Source organism: Telmatherina bonti, assembly GCF_933228915.1.
Source record: "Telmatherina bonti genome assembly, chromosome: 20".
NCBI lineage: Eukaryota > Metazoa > Chordata > Actinopteri > Atheriniformes > Telmatherinidae > Telmatherina > Telmatherina bonti.
Window position 1 is genome coordinate 17,458,030 of NC_136618.1, and position 26,648 is coordinate 17,484,677.

The window sequence follows — 26,648 nt, forward strand, 5'->3', positions numbered from 1 at the left end:
TGTCACTACAAAGGGCTCTGGTAAAACACGACAGGTACGATGAGCGATTCGGCTCAAAAAGAATTGTGGGTAATGAAGTAATATAGTCATTTTTCTTTACCAATTGCTGCATAAATAAAGACGCTCAGGACTACGTGTCCCACTACTCACTCTCTACAGTTTCAGTGTCTCTACAGTAACCATGGTAACTTTGGTAACTTTAATTTAATAGACTTTTAAAAGTCTTGAACTTTCGGGGAAAAGCTTCAAATGAGAATCAGTGTGTTTTTAAAAAGCATCGTGCTATTTATTTTAAAAAGGAAAAAATGGAATAGGTTTGTGTTAGGATTACTTATTTAAAAAAGGGGAAGTGGTCATCTTTTCAGAGTTCCGGTGTGGCGCTTATGATGACGTCAGAGTTCCCCCGACTTGTAGTTCATTAGGAGTAGTTGGTTATGAATGGTAAGAGAGATGCTCTTGAGGTAAAATAATGCTATTTTTTCCTAGCTAATTTGTAAACGTGTGCGCGTTTCCAAGGTGAGCTTTTCAAAGACACTGAATATCTCAAATTATCGAAAGATTAACGGACACTGAAACACGTGAGTGCCAAAGCATGCTAGCTACGTGGCTAACTCTAATGTTTTATACTACAACCTCCGCCTGTCATTTTATTTGATCATTTTAGTAACTTCAAGTACAAGATCATTTTAAAGAACGCCGACTTGAGCTACTCTTATGGCTAGAATCAGGATGCAGATGGAGTTGTCCCGTGTGGTTCACGGAGGAGCTCGTTTGGGTGTACTGAAGGGGCTAGGCAAGACTGGGCAGCATTCTTTGGAGGTCCCGGGATGTCTGCTATATACTCACTTTGGTACAGTCCCACACCTTACCCAGGACACGCTGCACACACTCAGCAACCTCCCCTCCACCACCCAGGTCACTCTGTCCAACATGTAAGCTTATACCAATCAAACACACTCTGGCACGCGCCAAACTCTTTTACATTAACCCGCAGTCCCATCACTTCTCTTTCCAGAGCAGAGCACCAAGAAGTGTTGGAGGAGTTTAAGGATGGATTCAGGAAGTTTTCAGGTAGAATATTTGTCCAAGTTTAGTTTCTTTTCTGTTTATTTTCACTTGTGTACATTTGTTGTATTTGTTTGAAAGTAATCAGCAAAAGAAGTTGGGGAATTAAAGTACAAACACATTTGTATAAATAATTTGAACAGTTTATGGCATTATTCAGATGTTTACAATGTTGATTAAAATGTTATATGACTTGTTGCTGACAATCTTCAGGTTGCTGTCTAGCTTTTTTCTAAACAAAGTTGTTAAACAGTTGGCTTTTATTACAAGAGGATTATTAGTTTATTCTGGTATAAAAGTAAACGCATATTTGAGGTTAAAAAAAGTAATTAGTTACAGTTGAATTTTTTCTCACTTTTTATTAAAAGTAATATAACTGATTATAACTAATATCTTGTGTTTCTTAAGTTGAGTGTTTTTACTGATGGTATGCAACTTTGTCATACACTAATGTCAGCCTTCCTTTGATTACTGAAAATATAGTTGTACACATGGCAGCCTACCTTGACACAGCTGTTGGGTGCAGGGTTCTAAACTAAAAGTTATTATAAGCTTTGCACAATGACTGGATAGGCATATGGGACTCACTGTCAATTCAGACATTAGAGGCACTTACAAAATATTAAGGAAGAGAACTTTACCGTATAGAAATGGCTCCTTGATGGAGTTACTTCTAAACACTGCATATTGTTCTTGTAGGCTGTTTTAATGTATGTTGGATACTTATGAGTCAGAAAACTGAACTAAATATTATTTTCATTCAAAAAGTACACCTCATTTGAAAAACCTTTTATGGCCTTTATGTTTGTTTTATGGATCAAGATGAAATGAAAAAAGTCAATGTGGTTGTACCACATCACAAATGAGTTTGTGAGATATTAGAAGATGTCATGAGTAATTAAAACTGGACCATAATGCAAAAGTAGTTTTAGCCTAATGCTTCCTCTCACATGATGTAAAGCAGTCAGGTTGCAGCAGTAGTAGTGTATTTACAACAGCTACCTTGTGCTGAAATGGAGCTGCAATCAAGATTTGGAAGATCTATACTGAACATCAGAAATAGCCCAATTGATTGGATTAGTAATAAGTCAACAAGTGGAACACATGTCTTGAATTTGATGGATTTGGTACACTGTGGAAAAAAAAAATGTTTTAAACTGTTTTGATTGATTTTGAATTACCCCACCTGAGTAGCTACTGGGACCAGTTTCTTGTCGTAAACATCACACAAGTACAATGAGCATGTTTCCTCTAAAGAGCTTATGCTATATAAACATTACTCCTGGCTAATCTGAAACTGCAGTGCTTCTAAATAAACTGTATGTTGAATTCAATATCGAAAAGCTCATTATATCTGTAAGCCTGACTGAAAAGTCATGCTGTTTTTAGTCATATTTTAAATAAATTCCCCACAAGAGTGACTTCATTAGGTTGGCTGAAAAACTGTGGCTGTGGTTTTAAGCTTCACCTGGCCCCAGGCAAGCAGTTTGAAATTAGAAATGTAATTATGCTAGCACCGCTTGGCGTAAACTGACAGGGATTACCGCAGTGTTGTCTGTAAAACCCCAGAAAAGCAAGAGCAGTGTTGGAATAACTAGAAATAATAATGACTGCATTTGCAGTTTTTGAGCCCTTTTGTTTTCATACCTTCTGATCTGCCGCTTCAGCTGGGTTTGCTGATAAGTTCTCATGTCGCCCTATTAGCCATAACGCACTATGCGCCGCCACCCTGCCATCGCCGACTGAAGGCTCTTTGTCAAGTTTTTGTTCTCAGTGGGGTGACACAGTGTTGTTTTGCTCTTCAGGACTTCATGATACTGTGTTGTACTGTTCACTTCATGACCCCGCGACCCCCTGCCCGACGGGTTACACAACCAACAAGGTAAGATGAGGAGGTTTTTGGACTAATTCAACCTTCTTATGGGGGGCTTAACTCTAAAGGTGTAATTTCTCACTGTGCTCCAGGTCCTTAGTGTATCACTAATGCGTGCAGTAAGACACAAAAGAACACCTCCCTGAGCGATCCAGCTTTTAAAATTAAAGAAGGCAGCTTCTCAAATGAAATTTCTGCTGTTATCAGACAGTGTCGGTGTGGGGCAGCGGTGGGCGGATAGAGCTGACGGTGTCCAAGTTCATAGCTCTCCAGAAGACGGTGCAACCAGACTGGTATCAAAGCATGGCAGACGGAGAGACCTGGCAGATCAACACGTCTCGCAAAAGGGTTCGAAAGTCTGTGGATCGAACCCTGGCTCATTTGGATGAGTGTCTGCTGCTACACCAAAAATCACAGGTACACACACATTCAGCAGTCACCAAACAACACTATTTTATCAGCAGCTTGACAAATCATTTTTTTTTTTTATTTTTTTTTTTTTTTTTTAAAGTGAAGTCAAGCACAGCAGAGGCGCACCAAACAGTGATTGATGTATGGCTGCTATCTAGTAAGGCTGTTTTGCAGTGTGGTGGAAAATACTCTGGTCTTGAGAAGTTGTAATACATCTAAGAGTCAACTGTCTTCTTACAATGAACATTTTATTATAAACTAATACAAGCACACGCTGGAGCTTGGAGAGAGAACTCTCTCTGCAGATGCTGAAGTAACACCCGATTATAAACCATGCTTAACTCCTCCTAGTTGCTGGGCAGACCATATGAAACAATCATTATCTCTTATTTAAGACTAAACTGAACTCACTAAGCATCAATCACTCACTATATTACTTTATTACCTTTAACCTCTAACCTTTAGACAACTGGTCAACCAAGCAGTTGACAAAAACCGATGCCCTGCAGGAAACTCTTCCTGTCTCAGACTTTGTCTGCACATTCCAGGCAAGGATCATATAACTTAAAGAAAGCTTTGTGCATAGACACAAAACACAGCAGGATCACAGCAAATCAATGCATATATGTCTAATACTTAATACAAACCAATCTCATAACAATTTTCCCCAACACTCTCCCTCCTCTTGGTCCTACAGGACCAACAATAAGAAGAGAAATTGTTATCAGAACGCAAAAATACATACAGAAGACAACATTCTCAAAACATCAGGAGCCTCATGCCTGTCGGGTTTTAAAAGAATCTTCCAGAAATTACAATAGTGAGGAGCCATTTGCTTCAGCTTCAAAATCTGAGTCTAACAATAAATGTAAGAAAAGTGGAAACAAATCATTCCTCTTAGGGGGTGACAGAGGTGCAGTGAAGACACTGTCGGCGTTCTGGTGGGACTTGGCATGTCACAGTTGCAGTGGAGCGCTTTTTTTTCTTCACCTCACACTGATCTTGCTTGAGAGCGAAGGCTGGTCTTCAGGCGTGAGAGTAGACTATCTCACTTACCCACGCAACCACAGGGATTATTCTGCCCTTTGTTGGGTGGTGCGTTATTCTTCTGTAATTTCAGACTGAAGCGCTTCAGGAGGTTCAAGCAATCTGTAGTGCCAAGCAGCTCACTCTGCGACCTTTACCGCTGTCTGGGTCGTCAGGAAAACCTGAAATGGCCTAAACCATCGATGTTGGTTCCAGCGCTGATGTTTAAAGCTTCTTATCAGGACAAAATCTCCCGGCTGAAGTGAATAGAGCTGCGTAGATGCTGATTCATGAAGGGCAGCTTTCACCTGTGTGCAAATGCCTGAAAAGGGTTCTTATGAGGTTAGGACAGTATGTTAAAACATTACTTTCACACAGAGCTGTGTCTGAACAGGCAGTCTTGGAAGGAACCATGCCCGCTTGGGTGAGGGTCCTGCAAAAAGAATCACAAAAAAGCCCATGTTTCCATGTTACGCATGCGCATATACATCAGAACCAGAAAAAGTACTTTTGGTCCAAGGAAGATCTGAAAAGAGAGCCAGAAGGAAATTTCCCCGTCTGCAACCTGTAGGAGGAAAACATTCAGGAAAATGGCATCCAGAAAGTCATTCATAAGAGAGCGCCAAAACATGGACTTGTTTTCAGCTAAAGAGTAAGCTCAAGTAATGAGAACTGAGACGGGAGAGCTGCAGCCTCCACCGTGTTACAGTCAGAGCAAACATCATCAAAAGGAAAATCAAGTCAGGGTCAACTAGAGGTCGGTCAGGGGCCAGGCCTGGGGGGTGCAGAAGATAGTCAGTTTCAGCTAAACAGTCATGGAGTAAAACATGAACAATACAAAGCAACAGTTAGGGCCACTCATTTATCTGGTAGGTAAGCATTCAAAGTAACCAAATTCATTTAATTAATTATTGCAAAGTTCCTATCAGGTAGTCTCATCTTAATCAACAACCAGAAAAATCCTCTAGTACTGCATAGCAGAACATGTGTCAAACTGGACTCCCAGCAGTCTGACCAACACTTATCCATGCTGGAATTTCCTTTCTGATTTACTGCTCGTGTTGTTTATGTCATGTCTGCTAAATGACAGAAGCAGAACCACACTGAAGAATCTCTGCATATAATAAATAAAGCTCATTCAGAACTGTTGATTTAATCAGTAATGTAGTCTAGTTTAGTCTCATGGTTTACTCTGATTTGTCTCTCTTAGACTCCAACAGACCCATTCAGGAGCAACACACACAAAACTGAGATCATAATAAGACTGGCTTTCTATTCCAAATATATTGTGAACATAAGCATAAGCATAAAGCAACAAGATGTAAACCCATCTTTAACAGCTGGACTTCAGGTACTGAACAGCCAGAGACCTTCAGGTCATAATAAAGCTGTTTGTTTTCTATCTACATTTGAACTTAAGCAGCATTTAGAAACAAACTTCTAATACTGATGGTAAAGCTGTTTTCATCTACAACAACACGACGCACACATGTACGTGCACACACTCAGCAGCACTTCTTCCTTAATGATTTTAATGCAAACGTGTGTAACAGAAAAGGCCAAGGCTAACGGTTTAGCATAGTTAGCTTAACTTTGGAAGTATCAATACTGTTACAAATAATCTGCCTCATATTCATGTTAATTTTGAGGACATACAGGGCTTAAATGACTTGTTTGTTTACTTATTAAGCGTGTTAACTAAGAGACTGGTCTGTTTACTGGCAGCCATTGCAAGAGTTGGTTCTACTCTTTAAACAAAAATCATCTGATGTGTATTTTAACCACTGAGCATATCTGCTTTAATTCAAAATAATGAATTCAGATTAGGGATAAAACACCAAGCTGTCAGCAAATAAAACACGGAGATTGTTGTACTTGTGTTGCATTCACTGAAGTCGGGAAATTACAAAGCTACCTTCTTATTTAATGTCATATAGCGGCTTATTTTTTCTCTTTTGACATCTATTCTGTCTCAAACATTAAAAACTTAGTATTCATCACACTTTTTTTTTTTTTTTTTTGAAAAGGCGGCAGAATTTGACACCTTTTTTTTGTTTTTTATAAGGCACAGCGTGCCAGACGTTGACTAGTCTGTATGAACAGCTTCCCTGCAGCAGAGCAGAGATGTCTGTGTCATTGTTCAGTTGCAGAAGTCTGCAGGAGTGCAAAATTTTATACATGCTCATAAATGTGGTATAAAGCTAAGCAGAAACAGTGAGTAAATGTTTGGTTGTAGGGCCTCATTCCTTGGCCTGGTCTTGTGGATAATCATTCAGCTCGTATCACTCGATCTGCTCAGGAGTCAGACGCGCCACAGCCACCATGCTCTCCTCCAATCAGCATACAATCAGAAATTCATGCCAGGAAGTGCCCGACACATGTTCATCAAAGCTTCCTGGTAGATAAATCAGATTCATATGTGTAATTAATTAAGAGTAACATGTAAAGGATCAGAAAGTAGGCAAAAGTTCAAGGAAGGAGATCCAGGTTTTCCACAGAGAACTGAGTGAACCCAACAGTCTTTCTGACAGAATCAGGGTGCAGCTTATTCCAGAAAACATCATCTGACTCTGTAGTCGGGGTGGGATCTTGCTGCCTGTCGGCCACATCCGTTAGTCTTTTACTTCCAGAAAATCCCACAACTGAAACACAGTCTGAGGACAAGGAGGATCCATCACCTCCAGAGGTCAAAGGTGAAAATCCAGCCCACATGTCCACCATAGAAGCCATATCCACACTGTTCACAGTCACAACCAACAGGGCTCTGCCAGACCCTCTGGTTCTGGGATCTCCGGGCCATCAGCAGCGGCCGGGTCCATGCAGCCACATCTGCATATCAGGTTCTGCTCCAGGACTCAGAGCTGACACAGAAGGGAGCTGAAATGATGCTGTAGGTTGTAGGGACCGTTTCTGCTCCAGTCTCCTGACTGACCACGCGTGTCACCCAGAACTCTGCAGTGACCCGGATCAAGAACTCACTCTCCCCCAGCCCCTCCTCTGAATCCCCTTCAGGCAAGATAGACATTTGAGGTCCCTGTGGACCAAGCTGCATGCTGACAAGGGTTTAGAAGGGAACGCTGCAATGCGTCCAACACCATACAGCAGACGAGCTTTTGAGACTGAACCATTTGGTCATGTAGTGTATTTTCTTCTCCAGTAAGGGGAAAATAAAGATCATAGCCTCATAATTATAATAGTTTTCTTCTGAATCCTGTGGCAAACATATTATGTGGACCATGTTCTGTGCTGTGAACATCCTGTAACTTGAATATTACATTGTAATTGTGTGTGTGAGACTATATTATCAGTGGATTCATAACTCAGTTCTCTCCTGGGAAAGCTGAACATGATCTTGCTAAGAAGATACACTTGTTCTGAGAACTTCTCTTCTCGCCGTTAGCTCACATTTAGCTAAAGTGAATTTATTGTAAGGGAAATTTACTCTAGCAAAGTTACGTTGGTTCACCATTCCTATTTTAAGGTCAAGAATTTTCTTTTTTTCCTAACATTATGCTTAGTTTCAGCATCCTTCAGCTGCATTATTTATTTCCAGTCTATCTAAATTTATTTAGACATGCTAGGCATAAATTTATAATTGCAGTAGTAAAGGAATAAAAATCACCTTATGAATGTCTGAAAGGGAACAGACAGAAACCTAAGCTTATTGCCTACACAATGTACAGTAATTTAACATAGTAAGTTCCTAATACTATAAATCACATCTCTCACATTTCTGATTTTTCATTCTTAATATGTTGTTGCTCTTTAAAATGTTCTCAGGTGATAATAAAGAATGCTTTTCCTTTAGGAAAAGGTTCCACATTCATACAGGGAGTGGCTTTTATGCTCTTATAAAAGCTTTAGGAAGAAAAGCACAAGCAGCTATTTTACACAGGATTTATATGTTTGTTTCTGCCTAACATGCTATGACATCATCTCCTTCAGTGAGCAGAAGGCCTTTAATGAACACACTCTTTTCCTCACTTCCTTCTCTCATACATTTTTTGTTGTTTGTTTTTTTTCTTTTTTTTTTTTCTTACTGCAGTAAATTAGATTTTACACAAACAATTCACTTCAACAGTTGGATGAATGCATGTGAATGGGTCGTGCCCCCAAGTTTGTCTACCCCCACACAAGCTTCTAGGCTCTCCTGCGAGAGTCCGGTGTGGCTTCACAAGACGTGGTTTTAATTCTCCACACAATCAGTCCAATCAAGTTTAACACAGGAAATTTTACACAACCACCCCAGTTTCCCCTCACATGAAGACAGAGATTTCAACTTCTTAATGGTGCTGTACATCAACCTCCTACTGCAAAGGAACTAGTTCTGTTTGCAGCAGATGTACACAGAGGGTCAATCCCACACCTTTGTAGAATTATCAGGCAAAATTCTCAATGTCTCCAGAAACCAGCCCACACAGTTTCTTCTCTGTTCCTCCTCACTCAAGATGGCTTTCCTCTCAATTTTCTAACTCAAGGTTGGCCTGGTCTTGCTTCTCGAGCTCACAGGACTTACTGACTAATTTACTGGTCTCGGTCTTGTAACTCACAAGATTTACTGGTCTGGTCTTGCTACGTCTAGCTCACAGCACTTACGACTTGGTCTTGTTACTCACGATTTTTAACTTAAACTTTAACCTAAACTTAACTTAAACTCACAGGATTTTATTTATGACGTCAACCTGATCTCGTCTTAAGTTATTCTCTTATCCTTTGAGTTATTCTTTCGATGAGGAGGTGAGGAGGAGAATCCCTGTCACAATGAGAATAATGAAGACAATTGACCACAAAACAGAAAAATATTGTGATTATTAATTAAGATATTGATTATTAATTTGTGATAAATTTCTAGTAATGTTTGACTCCAGTTTGAGTCTGAAAATTAATGTAAATTTAGAATAACACTTCTCACTATTGCCTTTTCACACTGGTTCAGAAGGAGTCCTGGCGTAGTCGACCACGGGTGGGAGAAAGACGTCCTGTCCTCTGAAATTCTCTAATTGAGGTTCTTAGGATGAATCTGTGGATTCAGGTGGCCAACCCGTCTATTCCCAACCTGGGCGGACTGACGCAGGATCCCAAGACGAGCCCCCAAAAACTGTGGTGGAAAATACTCTGGTCTTGAGAAGTTGTAATACATCTAAGAGTCAACTGTCTTCTTACAATGAACATTTTATTATAAACTAATACAAGCACACGCTGGAGCTTGGAGAGAGAACTCTCTCTGCAGATGCTGAAGTAACACCCGATTATAAACCATGCTTAACTCCTCCTAGTTGCTGGGCAGACCATATGAAACAATCATTATCTCTTATTTAAGACTAAACTGAACTCACTAAGCATCAATCACTCACTATATTACTTTATTACCTTTAACCTCTAACCTTTAGACAACTGGTCAACCAAGCAGTTGACAAAAACCGATGCCCTGCAGGAAACTCTTCCTGTCTCAGACTTTGTCTGCACATTCCAGGCAAGGATCATATAACTTAAAGAAAGCTTTGTGCATAGACACAAAACACAGCAGGATCACAGCAAATCAATGCATATATGTCTAATACTTAATACAAACCAATCTCATAACAATTTTCCCCAACAGCAGTCATGCTACATCTTGGAAAAATGGCAAGATTAGGAGGAATGCAGTATTAGGAGATGCAGATGGGTGCATCAACAATTAATACATCTTTCTTTTTAATTCTGTTCAGACTAGATCACTTCATGGTAAGGAGGACATGAACAGGGTTTATATCAGGACCTTTAGGAGAATTTTTGCTGTTTTTGTTTAATGTATTTTACTATTGTTGTGTTTTTTCTTATCTATGCTGCACTTTGTATGACTTTGGTTGTTGTACGCGTGCAATAGACGTGAACTTGGACTTGAATTTCTGAAATGATCTGCTCTGATATTTTAATGGATGTAAATTAACATCGACTACACAGCTAAATATTTGTATCTTTTTTTAAACCATTCTTTGATGCTGATCCATTCTCTTTTTTAATATCTTTGCTATAAGCTGCAGTTGTTTTTTTTCTTTTTTTTTTTTCTTCATTCTTTGTCTGCAAACCAGAAGTTAGAAATCAGGTAGAGAAAAATGAAATGACAGAGTAGCGGGACAATTCTGGATTAACATGATACCCAGTGAGCTGCATGATTGCTACCATTCCCCCACCACACTTCCTCCCTGGTGTGTGTGTCTTCCTCAGGGTGTGTAGCTTCTTGTCAAGTCATCAAAATCCAGATGGAATCTGGGAAGATGAATTGTAAGAATGCTGATTTTCCATTTATGTTTCGTTTTCCTTTTTTTCTCACCGGGTGTTCTCTCCATCTTTCACGAGCATCTCCTCTGTTCTTAATCACCAGCCTGTCTGCTTTCTGTCAGGAGTTGGATGGAGTCAGGGTGCTTGGGGTGGTGGAGGGAGGAGACATCCTGGAAGAGAGAATTCGCTCTGCCAAGGAGACGGCCAAGAGGCCCGTGGCTGGATTCTGCCTGGATGGCCTCCAAACAGGCTTCATGGACCAGACCCTGAGGACTCAGCTCATCACTGCTGTGATTAAAGAGCTGCCCGATGACAAACCCAGGTTTGCCTGGTTGTGAGATAAATGAACTGATTACTGTTCATCCCCCAGTAATTATACAAGCTTTCCCAGTGGATCTTTAGTGAAAAGCTGTTGATAAAGGAAAAGCAAGATTATTTATTTAGCACATTTCATGTACAAAACGAAAAAACTGAAAAGTGCTTCACACAAAACATTGAAAGCAAAGTGCATAGGAAACATTTAAAGTAGAAGAATGAAAAGAAAGTAAACAGAATAAAAGATTAAAATAGAAACAAAAAGCTAAAATAACACAAACGGACATCAATGGGAAATAAAAACTATGCAATAATATGTATTCAGAAAGAAAATTAAAAAATCTCTTTTTATTAAAGCCTTTTGAAATGATAGCTCTGACCTGATTTAAACAAACTGAGGTTTTGAAATAGACTTCAGGTTTTATGGTAATTTGCTGCAGATATTAGAAAATTAAAAACTGAGATCTGATTCTCATTGTTTTGTTTGAACTCTTGGATTAAAAGCAAATTTAACCCAGATGACCTCCAAAGTTTTGGCGGCTAATGTGGTGTCAGTAGATACATAGTGAATTTTGAACCAGAACCAGTCTTGTACACCAGCAGCAAAATTGTAAAATCACTTTTTTAGGACATGAGAAACCAGTAAAGAGATTATGAATGAAGATAATCAGTCCAACAGACCCAAACGAGAACAAGCGGCTGCTGGACAATCAGAGCCCTGATTGCAGCAGTTGTTTGTTTAGGCTCATCAGTAAATGCAAGGGCACAAAAAACATGCTGTATCTTAATCCACCAGGTTAAGATTATCACCTCTATTTTGGCAGCATTCTGTCTGTCTTTTGGTCTGTTTTACTCAAATAATAATGGGTGTGTTTTGATGATTTTCTTTAGGAAAGGAAAGAGGAAGAAGTGATTTGATTTTTAGAGTGACCCAATTCACCGCCTTGATCCATGAATATTGTTTATTTAGGATTGTTTATAGGCCAGTAAAAGCAAAAGGTTGTTAAATGTACCATCTTTGGATTTTCAGCAATGGACTTTATAATTTTCTGTCAAAAACCGACTTAGAAAAGTTAAAACTATGAGAATTAGTTTCACACTTCCAAACGGATCCTACAGGGTGTTCATGATCTTGTGATAATCAGGCTGTAATATAGATTTGTGCATGCCCATGAGGATATTAGAAATTCTAACTTTAATCCTAATGCCTATAGTCACTGACAATAAAAAGACCTCAGAGCAGCTTAGCTAATAATTTAAGTCATATAATAATTTATATATATATATATAATACACAAACATAATTAATATACATTTTTTACTGACTTTATTTTATGGACAGGACATACTTGTAAAACTCTAAATATGAGATGTCTCAAATATGAAATATTTTCAAATGATTGGGTGATTGATTATTTTTTGATCGCTTGTCTTTTTTTTTTTTTTTTAAAAAAAAAAAAATTTTTTGTAATTTTGTCTATTTCTGTGTTAAAAGATTATTCAGAGGGTATGCCGGCGCAGTTGGTTGATCATGCCTGACCAATCAATTATCCTACTTGATTGATTACGAGCAACAAACCCAGCAGCTCCGCTGTGCTCCCCACAACCACTCCAATCTGTCAGCAGTCATTATTTCAGCTTAACCTTAAAGTACCAATGTCACTTAGTTTATATCATGCCACCATATTTATCCAATTATGGTGAATTATTTTAAAAGGGACTCAAATTTATGAACAATATTGATAATTATAATAATGCTAATGACAATAATAATAATTGTTATTATTATAGCTTGTCCAGAAGTTTAAGTATATGAGATCAGTGCTGATTAGAGTATACTAGCAGGATTTATTTTGGGACATTGTGAAATGTGCAGCTCTGCGTGCTTTTATTTTGCAATGTTAATTTAATTAAAGTTGATTGTGAATAACAAACAGCTTAAAGAGGCCATTAGTTGTAATTTTTCACATTGACAACAGTCATTCTTTGGTTCTCTTTAATTCTTTGTTTCATTTTTAATTTTCTATCATTTATGAGGCAAGTTTTCTACAGTGAAAAGAGAAAATAATGGAGCAATTGTTGGTCAGCTTCCCACCAAACGGTTTCATAAACTGGTCCAGGATATTAAGTTTTGAGTATCAGCTATGAGTTTTTGCTCCTTCAGAAACTCCATTATGTTGGTTGCTACCTCCAGAGGTTATGGGCTGTTAACTTATTTAATTGCAAGGCGGCCTGTCTCCATAGCCTTACATTGGTTGAATTTCTGTAATCCTTCACTCTGTGAGGTCTCTGAGCTGCACAAACCGAAATGTGTAACCATAAATCAGCCGCAAGTCAGGAGGCGATTGCAAACGTGTCCCCAGATGGACATTATGACAAGACTATCCCAGCTTGTTTTAGATCCTTTTGACCAGGTATTGAATGAAAAAAAAAAAGATATTTTGCTGTTGAATACGGTGTTATGTCTCAGGGCACAATCTGTTTTATAGACCCAAGAAGAAACATTATCAAGACTTTGTTGTACTTCAGACTAGATGAGCCTGTTGGAGACTCCTCTCCTCGAAGTGCTGGTGGCTCAAGTGTTCAAGTGAAGGAGGAATCTTTTACCAGGAGATCTCTGTGAGCTTTGTTTAGTTAGCTGACCTGGAATACCGAGGGCATCCTCCCTGCTGGTTGTTCTAGCTGCAGGGAGGTGCAGCTTGCAGCCAGTATGTGGAGAGGAGTCATTATCTAATGCTAAATTGGGCTTGACCTTGATGCCTGCAGGCAGTCGGAGGCAGCCAAGTTAAGTGGAAGCTCAAACACTCAAGGGTGCACACGTTGTAGAGAGGAAGAGCGCTGCTGGGCGTTTATGTTTACGCCGCTTGTCTTGCAGCACTATGTTACATACATGTTTAATGCTTCCTGCTGTGTTTATATGTTTGCTTGTTGACTCTGCCTGCATGTGTGTTTGCTTGCGATTCAGATTGCTGCAGGGTGTGGGACGACCTGATGAAGTTATGGCATGTGTGGAGGCTGGCGTGGACCTGTTCGAAGGGTTCTTTCCATTCCAGGTGACAGAGCGAGGTTGCGCTCTTTGCTTCGGCTTCGACTTCTCCCCGGATCCAGAACGCGCAGGTAGAGCTCCCCCCGCAGGTGTGGTGAATAATTATGATGGACAATTATAAGCAAAATATGCAAAAACATTAATAAACTAGGGTTTTAAAAGAAAATGAACACATATTGGCAAATAGACTGTATGGATATGTACCATTTAACTTCATATGCTGCCTATTAGCGCCACACTTTGATTAATTTTTAGTCTTTAACTTCCTTAACTTTAGTATTCCAATTATAATTACATCAGCCTGTATGATAAATGCATCGTTTCATGCTCTGCAGCACCCAGATTTTCCACAGAACTGTTTTCATGTACTTATTAAGTAATAATCTGTAACTGTCACCTGTTTCCAACACCACAGGGCTAAAATTAGACTTTCTTTTTTTTTTTTTTTTTTTTTTTTTTTTAAAGGCAACATTTGTTTTTATCCATTTCTGCTTTATTATAAGCAAATGACCTTTCCAGGTACAGCTCCCTTGCCTGAGGCCACAAAATGACATTTTTAATGAAAATGTGATGACAGAATGGTGCCTGAAAGATGCAAATAGCTGACATTTCCCTGTAGGCCTAGCGCAAACTTAAGAGTTTAATTTGGGGATTTTTGTTTGGTAATTTTTATTTTGGGTCTTTTGTCAGAGTTTAATATCCTCTTAACTGAATATGATGGGAATGGAAAATTAGATTTTTCTTGCATAAAGTAAGTTTTTTTTTTTTTGTTTTTTTTGTTTTTATTTTAAAGCACCATCTCTTTAACATGTAAGAGATACAGATGAAGCAATGAGCCAAGATTGCAGCGCATAAGTACGCTGTGATGCCACCAACAGAGGAGTATGTTTGCTCATTCAAAAACATGGAAATGAGCTTTGATGTTTTTAATTGCACAGAGTTGCTTCTAACTGATAAAACTGAACTGATGATTGAATAATGAGTCTAGCAGGGTTTGCTAATTTCCATAGGAGGAGTCTCTGATGTCGGGTTTAAAATCCCTGCATACTTAATGGTTCTGATTCCTACACAAATGTAAAGAACCACTCATCTCACACTGCCGAGCGGGAAATTGCACCACGCTCAGTCATACATAAGTGGTTCAGTGTAAAGACCCCGCCGAGTGTTGTCAGTAAATGAACAACCCTTCATCTTCATTGTGGCAAGCAGCATGGCCAAATCTGACAGCCATGAGAGCCGTTTTTCTCACAGTGAAAAGGAAATAATTATGTTTATGCCTGGATGTGGTGTCCATGCTACTCTGCAGATAAGGCATTAGCATCAGGGGAAAACGCGTAATGAATGGTGAAATTATTTATGTGTTGTTGTGTGTGTCATTTGTAGCCTCAGATCTGTTAAATAATTGGATGTAGTGAAATACAACCAGTGAAATAAAATCAATGCCGTCTCTCTCAACTGGTTTAGCAAGGTAACAATTAAATGCAAACCCGTCACCTTGATTGTTGTCCTTGTTTAAACGCAGAGGAAGAGTTACGGCAGGAGCTGTGGGAAATGTGCTGGTTTGACCTGATGGTGGACTTTGTGGTTAATTAAAAAGTTGTGTTAAACTCATCCAGCTGAGGGAAGTTTGGCATCTGAGAACATCTGGTGTCAGAACGCACTAATCGATTCTGCACAGGGAGTATAATGGAGTTCAGGGGAGGTGAGAGCAGTGATAGTGCCAAGCCCTGAGAGAAATTCTAATTCCCCTCGCCGCCAATTACAAAACTCTCTGGGAGGAGTCTTGCCACCCTTATTACCCATTTAAGGTCTTTTAGACATCTCAGACCATCTACTAATAAGCCCTTACCCCCCTTTTGCCCTCTGCTTGTATTCCTCATATTTTCAGAATTTCCTCTTTTCTTGAAGATTTTTTTTTCTTTTCTCAGTTCACACATGTTTTAATACTGAGTTATTTAACCGTAATCACAAGGCCAGCTATCTTGGTCTCAGTTATTTAATTAAGGATTTGAGGTGCAAGCAACGTTACCACACTAGATTGGAAAAGGGCTCAAGCAATACAAGACTCCATAGAGAATAACTGACAAACAAAATTTAACATATTTTTTGATCGCACAGCTTCACCCCGAACTTTGAAAGTGTATTTTTGGAGAACTGCGGAAGTGTGAAAAAGCAATGCTGAATTTTAAGTTGTTTGGAAGTGAAATTTCAACCTATGGGAAAACACTGCAGTGAAATGAGGACAGAAATATAAAAAGAGCAGCTTTCACCACGTACAACTCATTTCCCATTGGTTCCATCAAATCAACCAGTTGATATGAGCCAAGTTTCCATTTGAATATTTAGCAGCTGCCTTGATTAGCACCAGCTCTGTTCCTCTGGTTTCCTTTATTCAGTATGCGTTAATTGGCAGCACCACACATGTAAATACCATTTTGGTTTTCTTTTACATATGACATGAATAGTTCTTGAATAGTTCTTGTCCTTATTTGGGCATTAAGGAATGCTGGAAATGCAACGTTTTCCCACAGCCAAAGTCCTACCTTTCCAGGCAGGTGGATTTTCACAAATACTGTTGTCTTGAGAAAATCCATCATGCACCACCTGATGGAATCCATTTGTGGCCCAAACACAAAGCCCGTAGCTGATTGGCTTTACTTGGAAGGCTTCATTGATCTGATTGGCTAAAGCTTTCCATTGTTAACCCAAACAGTTTTTCTTTCTTTTTTTTTTTTTTTTTTTAGTTTCTTCTGATGGCAACTCAGCTGGTTTTATTGTAGGTGAAAGATCCACAGTTGTGCATGCTGTTTCTTAGGTATATTTATTTATTTATTTATTTATCTTTTTTTTTTTTTTTAAAGGAGGGCATTGATCACTGGAAAGGCACTATAAGATCACAGCCCTGCGCCAGTGCCTTATCTTTTGATTTCAAAGAAAGCGATCTGGATCAGTTAAAAAAATTTTTTTTCTTTCTTCATACCAACTTTCCGAATTAAATTAAATTTAAGTTTGTAGTATTTGTGAAATCTTGCTGATAGATAAATAATCACTGACATCACTGACAACATACTCCACCCTCAGCTCCTCACCATGGAGAAAGAGTCTGAAAGGCATATAATGATGGTTTCCTTCTGTTTGGGAGCTTGTGCAGCTTTCAGCCTTCAATCTCTTCCCTCTTTGTTTCAGTATCTGGTGTTTCTGCTTCTTGGTTTTGTAATACAGAACTAATCTTCAGCACAAGTTACATCTCCCTCCTTTACTTTGTGTTATCTTTGGTCAAGCCTCATTTTGCTTTGTTTTTATTCCCATGCTTATCAACCTCCCAACTTCATGCTGCGTAAGCAACCAAAGATAATTTTCTTTCCCTTTTTTTATGCTCAGTTCATTGTTTGTTGCACTGTTTCACCTTTTTCAACTTCCATTAACCTATTTCACTTCTCTGTTGCCTTTTAATCTCTGTCTGTAATCGTATGCATTGCTTCACTTTCCTCCGTTTTTACTCCCCCTCCTTGGTACCTTTTTTTTCATTTTTATCACATCCCTCGTGCTTGCAGCTGAGAAGTGAGCCTACTGTTAATAACAGTTCTTCTTGATATTCTTCATTCTTATTAAATGACTCTAAATGAACTCACCTTATTAGTGACACATTTTATGAAGCAGATTTGAGCATTCGGAGCATAAAATTTATGTCATAGTGATGGAAAATGTAAGAATCAGCAAGGCTTGCTTCGGGCCGAGGTGCTGATTGGATATGTAGTCACTTAATCACAGATTATGCTGTGAATGGTGGGTGGTGGGATCATTGAGGTTCATGTGTGTTTTGGCAGTGCTGGAGCTGAATGAAGAGAAGGACACAGCGGGGGAGACACAGCAGAATGGTGATCTCAATTGTGCTGATCAAACACAGATGACATGCTTTGAAATAAATCTCAAAGACAAAAGGTTTGTAGCAGCTACTGTAAGACCCGGCAGGGTCTCAGAAGCAGTCGTGTTTGCAAAATCTCTGCTTTCATGTGATCGACTTACATTTGCAGTGACTGTTCTTGAACTCAGATTAGCTTAAACTAAAGTTGAACTTTTGCTCAGGTATCAGGATGACTTCAGGCCCCTGGTGGAGGGGTGTGGCTGCTACTGCTGTATGAACCACCAGAGGGCGTACCTGCACCACCTGCTGGTGACCAATGAGCTGCTGGCTGGAGTCCTTCTCATGATCCACAACGTAAGTCACTATCAAAGCTTCTTCGGCGCACTGAGAGAAGCTCTGGCCAGCGACAAACTGGACCTGCTTAAGAAGCGGGTGCTTGGGGATGGAGGCTGGCAGACTGAAAGAAAGGTGTAATTTGACAGAGTCAGCGAGAGAACCCCGGAGTAAGTGCACTTCTTAACTTGGATGAAACAGCCACTGGCATCATGAGCAATACTTTGCTTTGCAAAGTTTCAACTACAGCATGAAGAGTAATATCACAGAGACCTTGAGAGTGACTCTCTGCGTGGTTAAAGTCACAACTCTGCTGAAAAGAAGAAGATAAAAGGATGAGATAAAAGTTTCTGTCTCCGGTTTAAACTTCTGTGTTTTTCAAGCAGATAGCCAGGAGATGCTGAGAAGGTTTGGAGAATGAAAGGAGCTGGAAATGTCTCTGAAATAATCTGCATGAAGCAGAAACTTTTCAGACCGGCTTTGGAATTTTGACAGTGAATAACTTATTGTGGCCTCTCATTGACTGTTAATCAGTTATAAGTATCTTTAATCGATGCTGACTTTCTCATGTTTTGCATAAATCGTTGACTTGTGAAATAAGATTTCCTGAATGCTTATTAAAATGATTTCAGATCTGTCTCAATAAATAATTTGTTTTCTGTGTGCTTGCTGAATAGTTTTTATTCTTCCTCAGTAGCTAGTGTGTTAGATGGGCTTGTTCACCACACTGAAGAAATCCACATTGCTCCCTTGTTAACGGGACTTCTGAGATGACAGCTCCACCCTTCCTGCTGCTGAGAAAGGATAAAGAAGAGATACAGATATGGGTCTCTGCTGCCTCCACTGCAGTGATGAAGCAAGGCTCCTTTTGAAGGCGAGGGGATGTAATTGACTGCCAGACCATGCAGATGTCTGTGTGGGACAAGGGGACAGACTGAGGGAGCGGAGAGTGTGTCAGATTTATGAAAAAAAGCAATAATTTTTTTTTTTTCCCCCCTTCATACTTTGGGTTATCTTAACTGCATCCAGCATTGTGGAAAAGTCGGTTGGAGGATTTTCTGTCATTTGTAGGTGGGCACTGTGCATACTTAAAACAAAAGCGTATAAGTGGATTAGAAAAGATGGAACTTCATTATTGCCTTTTGACAAAATGAGTGAGAGCCAGAACAAGTCGTGACCTCTGGACAATGGTTATTTTAAGGCTTTCTCTGCAGTACACTGGGAGGTTGTAAAGGCAATCCCCCAGATTAGCTGGTAAAAATAGAAAAAAAAGTGATTGGCTGTTGCCCTCCTTTCCCTGGAAAACTGCAGGAGATGTTTTATTCTGAGGTATTTCCAGAGAAATGAACAGAACAGCGATTTCTCTTTTTTAATGTGCATTCAACAAATACTGAAACAGTCTTTGCTTGGTGAGTTTGTTGCTCAGGTGGTTGATGAACCAGAGTTGTCTCCTCCAGATAAACGGAGTTAGACAAAGTAATTGAGTTGCGTGTTGTGAAGGGGGGGGGGGAATGGAATATTTGCATATGTTCACATGTGGAACATCAGGATTACTTCGGCCCTATATCACAATGGTCAGATTTAGTGCCTAGCTCATTTTCATTTGCAGTCGCTTAGCAGCGTGGCGGATTAGTAAATACACAAAAACAACCCTATCTGCGTAAAATGTAAATAAAAAAGGAAAACAAGAGGTCATCTGGAATGGAACATGTCACCTGAATATACCTTTCAACATAAATGGATCCTCCCCAGATGTGCAAACAACCAGTTCCATTGGCACTAATGCACCCTCATAACATCAAGCACAGGCTTTCAAACTGAGCACTGGTTGCAAGCCAGATGCTCCCTCTCCTCTGTAGTCTGGAGGATTCTGTGTCCATGAGATCTGAAAGGAATTTAAATGTTCGGGTTGTCTGATCACAGAGCATTTTTCAACCTTGACTTAATATGTTTTATAAAAGCTTCGGCCTGAAGAATACAGCAGCATGTTGGATGTCTGTGCACGATAGAGTTTAACCTGCTTACTGTATTTAGATGGCACAGGCAATCATTCCTGGAAGTTCCTGGAACACATACAGTGATTTCCATGACAGAATCGTGTCTGTTTTTAATATGGTGTTGCCTGAAGGCCAAACGATCAGCTGAGTTTCTGTGCACACAGATCTCTCTGCATTTGCAACACTGTAAAAATATGCTTTCGTGTTTCTGCAAGGAGCCTTCATCAGAGCTTCTTCTAGTGTACAAGGATGTTTAAACACAAAATACAAAGACTGTAGGATTTAGAAAAAAACCCTACAAAGAAACATAATTTCTTGCCAGCCAATCTTGTATAGTGTTTGCAAGGAAGCTATTCCCAACTACACTGTTAAAACTACTGTTTAATAGATTTTTATAAAGATATATTACAGTCTAGATGATCTACAGCTAATAACTTTTGGAATTTTGAGGAATAACCGCTTTCTTTAGCCATTAAGGTTTTCTTGATTTGATAAAGATCAAACATAAAACTGAATATAAATGCTTGAACAAAGTACCAATTAGTGTGAATTGTAAATTATCAGTAGATAAAATTTTAGCAAGATTAGTTCGTTTTGACTTTGGCTTCTCTGAGCTGCTACTTAGTGCTCCGATAACGCAAACAGCTGATGCCAAAAAAAAAGCTGGAGAGTGCTGTAAGAAGATTTCAAAGCGTTTGAGAAAACTTTTGGAAGGGCTATGAGGATTGCTGGAAAGGTAAATCAAAAGCCGTTTTGACTGCAAAAGACATTTAGACAGGTTTTTTAGTCTCTGGAGTTGTATACTGATCTGCTGTACAGCTTCAAATGTGAAATTCATGGAATCATGAGAAGAAATCCTCTCCTACATCTTTACCACAAAATGTAGCCTTTGACTTTCAGAGACTAAGATCTAAATAAGTCTGTTGCATATGTGTAGACTCATTAAGTGGAAGCATCTTATATATTCAGGTTTAGTCAGAAGGGAGGCAGAATTAAAACACTTTTTCAAGCAGAGAAAAAAATCAATCATGATTATTATGGCAGTCAATGACAGGGAAGCATTTACCTTTTACATCTAATAGATCCAAATGCACCCTGGCAAACACTGAAAATGGGAGACAATGGCTTCTAATGCAGGATGAATAATGGACTTTAAATGTGAATTTATTTGAAGACAATTAAAAGAAAGTAAATTTCCCAGCATATTACGGTAAAAACAAATTCATTTTATAATCTGCTTTAGTCCAATTTATAATAACTGATTTCATCTAAGTCATTTCATTTAAAAAAAAAATTGCTTATCTAAGTAAACAAATTGCATAGAATTATCTCTTATTCGATCCGCCATCCTGTGCATGCATGTAATGGTAGCGGAAAGTGGAAAGTAAACCTCTGGTAGGAGGTGGAGGACAGAAAATCAACACAAACATGTTCAGGAAAGGTAGTCATCTGTAGAGGTCAGGAGAAAGGGACTGAAACTCGAAACCTTTCTGAGAAGGACAAAAAAAAAAGGTGCAAATGAATGACAATAATGATATCAAGCTTTCGTAAATGAAAAAGAATGATCCTAAAGACACTTAAAATCTTCAAGACTTTTTAAATTGGCTCAAGTGGATATTTCTCCCTTGGCTAAAAAATTCCTTTGCTACATGCATAGTTTTCTGCACAATGGCCTAAAAAATCTTACAGAACAAAATATTTCTTGCAAGAAGAATGAAGAAAAATCCACTAAACCAGGAAAAGTGTTTCACTTCTGCAACATATCCTGACCACACAAAATGTTCAAAATTTTATTTCACTTTATTTTTTTTTTTTTAACTTTGGGAGACTTAAAAATGGCCTTTCTTAAATATTAAAGCAGCACTACATAACTTGGGCAGATTTTTGCACTTTGTTGCTCCCTAACAAAGACCGATTCAGCATCTGCCTTGCATCTTGTCTCTTCTCTGAACTCTTTCCAGCCAGTAACAGTAATAATGTCCTCTTGTTATTTTTTTGTTTTTTTTAAATGAATCATTAATGGTGCCCCTTCAAAACAACCAGTGTGCAATCCAGTTGCTGACAGGTGGTGTAGTGAAAGTGCTTGTCTTTAAGCTAGTTCAATGCTCTGTCCTCACTTGTTAAAATTGATAGTTCTTGTTTATAGTTCACCATTTCAGTGTTGTGCTTCTTCAAAGTTAAGGTAATTTAAATGTATATGTTTTTTTTTTGTAAACTTTTATTTTAGATGAGAAATGAGAATAAAGGACTGGAGACAGATAAAGAAATTAAGGTGGTGTGTGTCCAAGTAAAATCAATCATGTCAAACCTCATATACCAAACAACATAGATATGCAAGTGGAACAGATGTGTGGACCAAACAAAAATAACCCTTTTCAGTGTAACAGAAGTTACACTGAAAGTCTTCCCTAAATCTAACCTAATAGAACCAATCTTAACATAAGATATATGCAGATTCTGAGACACATGAAATTACAGGTAAAAAAAAAAGACAAAAATAAAGAATGAAAGAAAGAAAGAAATTGCTCAGAATCTTGTGGACCACAATTTGATTCTAGACACCAAATAGCAGAATATTTCAGATGAATTTTGGCATATAGTAATAAATGGTAAATATCCCAACAAAATGTTTTTTCTTTAACTTTGTTTAAGGGGCAAATAAAGACTTTATAATAAAAAAAAAATTGGACTTTTCCAGACATTTTTTTCATGGGTTGAGACTTAAAGGGTTAAAGCACAAAAAAAAAAAAAAAAAAAAAAAAAGCAGCAAAATGTAGAAACATGATTTCTTCTCACACTGGAGAGACTCTTCAGTCTTGCATGTCTTTTCAATTAGAAGTTGGGAAAGCTAACTCTCTGACTTGTTTTTTAGGCATTGGGAAAAGTTTTGCACAGAAATGTCAGATCTACTTTCACACAGTGCATGAAATTTCTCTAAAAGATTATAAACAGGTGTTTGGTGTGCATGCTGGAGAGTGCACCGGTGTTGCCATGGAGCATTCCTGCAGTGCATTTTGGGTAACATGGTGTGACGGTCTAATGCTGGGGAACTATTGACACTGAACTGTACATAATTTGAAGGAGTTCCCTTCAAAGTTTTTATTTGCAAATATGTGCTCAGCGTTCACAGAAAATAGTAACATTTTTTTTTTACTTTAATGTGCACAACAATGGTGACAAGGTTCCGTAGAGAAAACTGCAGCTCTAACATAATGCTCCAAACAAACAAACAAAAAAGTTTTGAAGTGTGGTTTCTCAGCCCTGGGTATTGTTGGCTTCAGGAATGTGCTTTGTGAATGTCAGTGCACCATCAAATGTGGTCATGAGCACATGTCATGAGTTTCAAGGTTGGAAACGTGCATTGTGTTGTATTAAAGGAATGTGTTTATTTTAGTTTTGTGTCTGCTGTGAATGAGCTAGTCTTCCATATAGTAAATTCTTCACTGTAACAAAAATCTTAATACAACGAGACCAAAGTTTGATCTTTTCAGCAACATTTACATTTATAAGACAGTCCCATCAGCATAAATAAATTTCAGACTAAAACAGTGTTTCACAAGCAGAGTCTCACTCTGATTAATATAGCCAGGACATGTGTCTTAAAATCCATCTTTTTTTTTTACAAACAATTAAAGTGATAAATTTGCCATATTTGTAGAAAATCAAGGAGGCTCATTCACTTCCACTGTGGTCTCAAGGAAAAAAGCACATTGTGTAAAGTCAGAGCTTCTTTTAGGGACTCCAAACTCTCCCCAAGCAGTTAACCCTGAGTCCTTGTTCATCTGTTCTGGACAATGTTGTTTTAATCTTTTTCAACAATGGTGGTTCAAGAGTTTCGATCACTGAGAAAACATGCTAAACACCTCAGTGTCAGATTAAATCCTCAATTCTGCTCTTTTTTTTATTGACTAAATGGAGCATGACAGTGTTGTTCCCTGTCCAAGTTTTGAAGGCTTGTTTATAAGCTTTGTTTTCGAAGTAATGGGCCATAAAATCAAAGTGGTGGGCACAGACAATGAACTGTATAATGTGGAGTTATTACACCTGTAAAAGCATTGATCGGTGCAGTTTTACATTGAGATCCACACAGCATTAAACACAAATATTACACTATTTCAGTATGATGGCTTGGATTTAATGTTTGCAAGAATATGAGGTATTTTATCTGCTTTTATGTTTGCTCTATACAGTTCAAACATTTATTGCAACGATTACGCTACATAAAACCCTTTTTGGAAACCTCAAGCAGAACTAAAATTATGTATCAGTGATGCTGGTGGAAATGCTCCTGCTCATTGTGCATGTCTCCTTCTCTGGTGCACCAAGTCAAACAAGATCTAAATGACAAAATTACAAGGTGTCCTCTCTCCATATTCGAGCCAATTACAAAGAAGCAGAGCGCTGTTCAATTAACACAAGTTTTCTTTTTCTTTTTCTTTCTCATCCCTCCCCCTTCTCTGTCAAGTCTGGACTGTTAGCTTAGTCTCTCATATTTCACATGGGAACTGGATGGTTATCTGCTGTTGTGATAGCACGACATGAAAAAAGAATGAGCTCAGCTGCTCCCTCACAGCAGCATGGCTACATGACAACGCCTCATAAAACCAGTGGTGTGAGATGTAGTTGGTGTCATCGAGGAGGAAATGATGGCCGGTGAAGGGTTTATATGAAGGATTGTGTTGTTAGAGCTGAGTATCCAGAGACAAGAGATGCTTGTGGTATTTGTCACTTTGGGGGGAGGCGGGTTTGGGGGGTGGGGGGGGGGGTAGGAACTGTCCTGGAAGCTTAAATCTTTGACTTGACAAGGTGTTGGTGTAGACACTGCCATGTGTGGTTTCGCAGGAGACTGGCTTGAGGAGTCTTAATAGGCGCATGTCTTGTTAAGAGTCCAAAAATCACAAAGAAAAGCATTGAAAGCAAAGACAAGCCACTTGAAAAACGATAGAACGGTTCAGTGATTACAAAAGATACAAAACAACTGTAAAGGAAAGCAAAATGACCCTAGAGATCTTATACATAAAAAATACAAGTGAACACAAACAATAACTATAAGAAAATTCATTTCTAGACCGCCCTGTGATGGACTGGCGACCTCTCCAGGGTGCACCCTGCCTCTTGCCCAGTGATTGCTGGGATAACCTCCAGCTTCCCCGCTACCCTTAATTGGACTAAGCGGTTAAGAAAATGAATGATTGAATGAATTTCTAGATAGGTACCTCATTAGAAGCAGCCTGTTGCCGTAGGTCTGCATGCGATTAACTCATTAGCATATTTCTGTGAAAATAACACACAAATGAAAAAGTTGATTAAGCCCAACATTTGGAACAAGGCTCCAAATCCAGATAAGTTGAAGAGGAGATTTCTAAGATGAGAGCCAGGAGAAATGAAAAGAAAATTTAAGTGATTTCTCCATTGATCATCATTGTCAAATTGAATGGACTAATTTGCTGTTGGAACATATTCTAGACCATCTCTTGACAAGGCTACATGGGCAGACAAGAGACAGCAGACATGGCTGTAAGAGGGAAGGAGGAATGATTGAAGTGCTGAGCAGGAGCCGCCTAAGCAGTTATACACACACTATTTCAGCTATATACACACAAGCATATTACTGGTATTATATTGCAGTTTAATGGATAGAATATAAATTATGTCTCATGAGACATTTCTCAGTAGTGTTTAGATGAGTGGAGACCTTGACAGTAAAATGATTAAAGTCTTTCATTCATAAAGATTCCTCATAAATATAGCGAAGCACGCTTTGATCTAATGGTCTGAAAATAGGACTTCTGTCATTGTGGGTGCTGGCAAAAATGACAAAAGAGGTTTTTTTTTTTTATGATCTAATGCAGTGATGGTTGTGTGTAAAACATGTGCAAATGCTAGTTTTCCATTCATAATGCTAAATTCATTTGTGACAATTATTCTTTCTGGTTTTCAAAGTGCATCTAGGAGTTTAACATAATTATGTTAAAGCTCAATTGTTACCATATTTATATCTGATGTATTAACACACCATACCACACTTTTGGTGGGGTGTTTTTGTATAATAAGTAGGATAATTATGAGATATTAAAACACCACCACAAAATTTATTTTATGCTCTCAAAATAGTAATTAAAATGTTAAACTATGAAGTTCAGTAAACCTTGTAAAACCATTAAGCTCTTCTTACATTTAGTTTATAAATCATGCATAATTTCTGCAAATATTTTGTGTGATACTGATTTTTTTTTCCTCTTTAGCTAAAATGTTACTCTAATACCGAAAATCCAGACAGCAAAAATGTCAATTAAATAATTTTGTGATTGGCATAAAACGTATACTTTTTGGAAGTGCTGAAAGTGATCAGTATTTCTGACCTGCAGAGGTAAAGAAACTGTAGTACCTGCAGTTTTACTTAAGAAGAAATGTGTTTGTGGAAACAATGTGCAAAGATAAAAAAAAAAAAGCTAA

At 38.5% G+C, this 26,648-nt stretch overlaps 1 protein-coding gene across 1 annotated transcript; it reads left to right on the forward strand.

The window, feature by feature from the left end:
* Positions 1 to 714: 714 nt before the first annotated feature.
* Positions 715 to 18,766, forward strand: qtrt2 (queuine tRNA-ribosyltransferase accessory subunit 2; the record flags this gene model as incomplete). Its single annotated transcript, XM_079260161.1, has 8 exons — positions 715 to 932; positions 1,016 to 1,071; positions 2,871 to 2,947; positions 3,146 to 3,355; positions 10,759 to 10,958; positions 13,917 to 14,068; positions 17,825 to 17,939; positions 18,084 to 18,766. 8 exons carry the CDS (start codon positions 715 to 717, stop codon positions 18,334 to 18,336), a joined length of 1,281 nt encoding a protein of 426 aa, XP_079116287.1. The 3' UTR covers positions 18,337 to 18,766.
* Between the last annotated feature and the right edge of the window lie 7,882 nt (positions 18,767 to 26,648).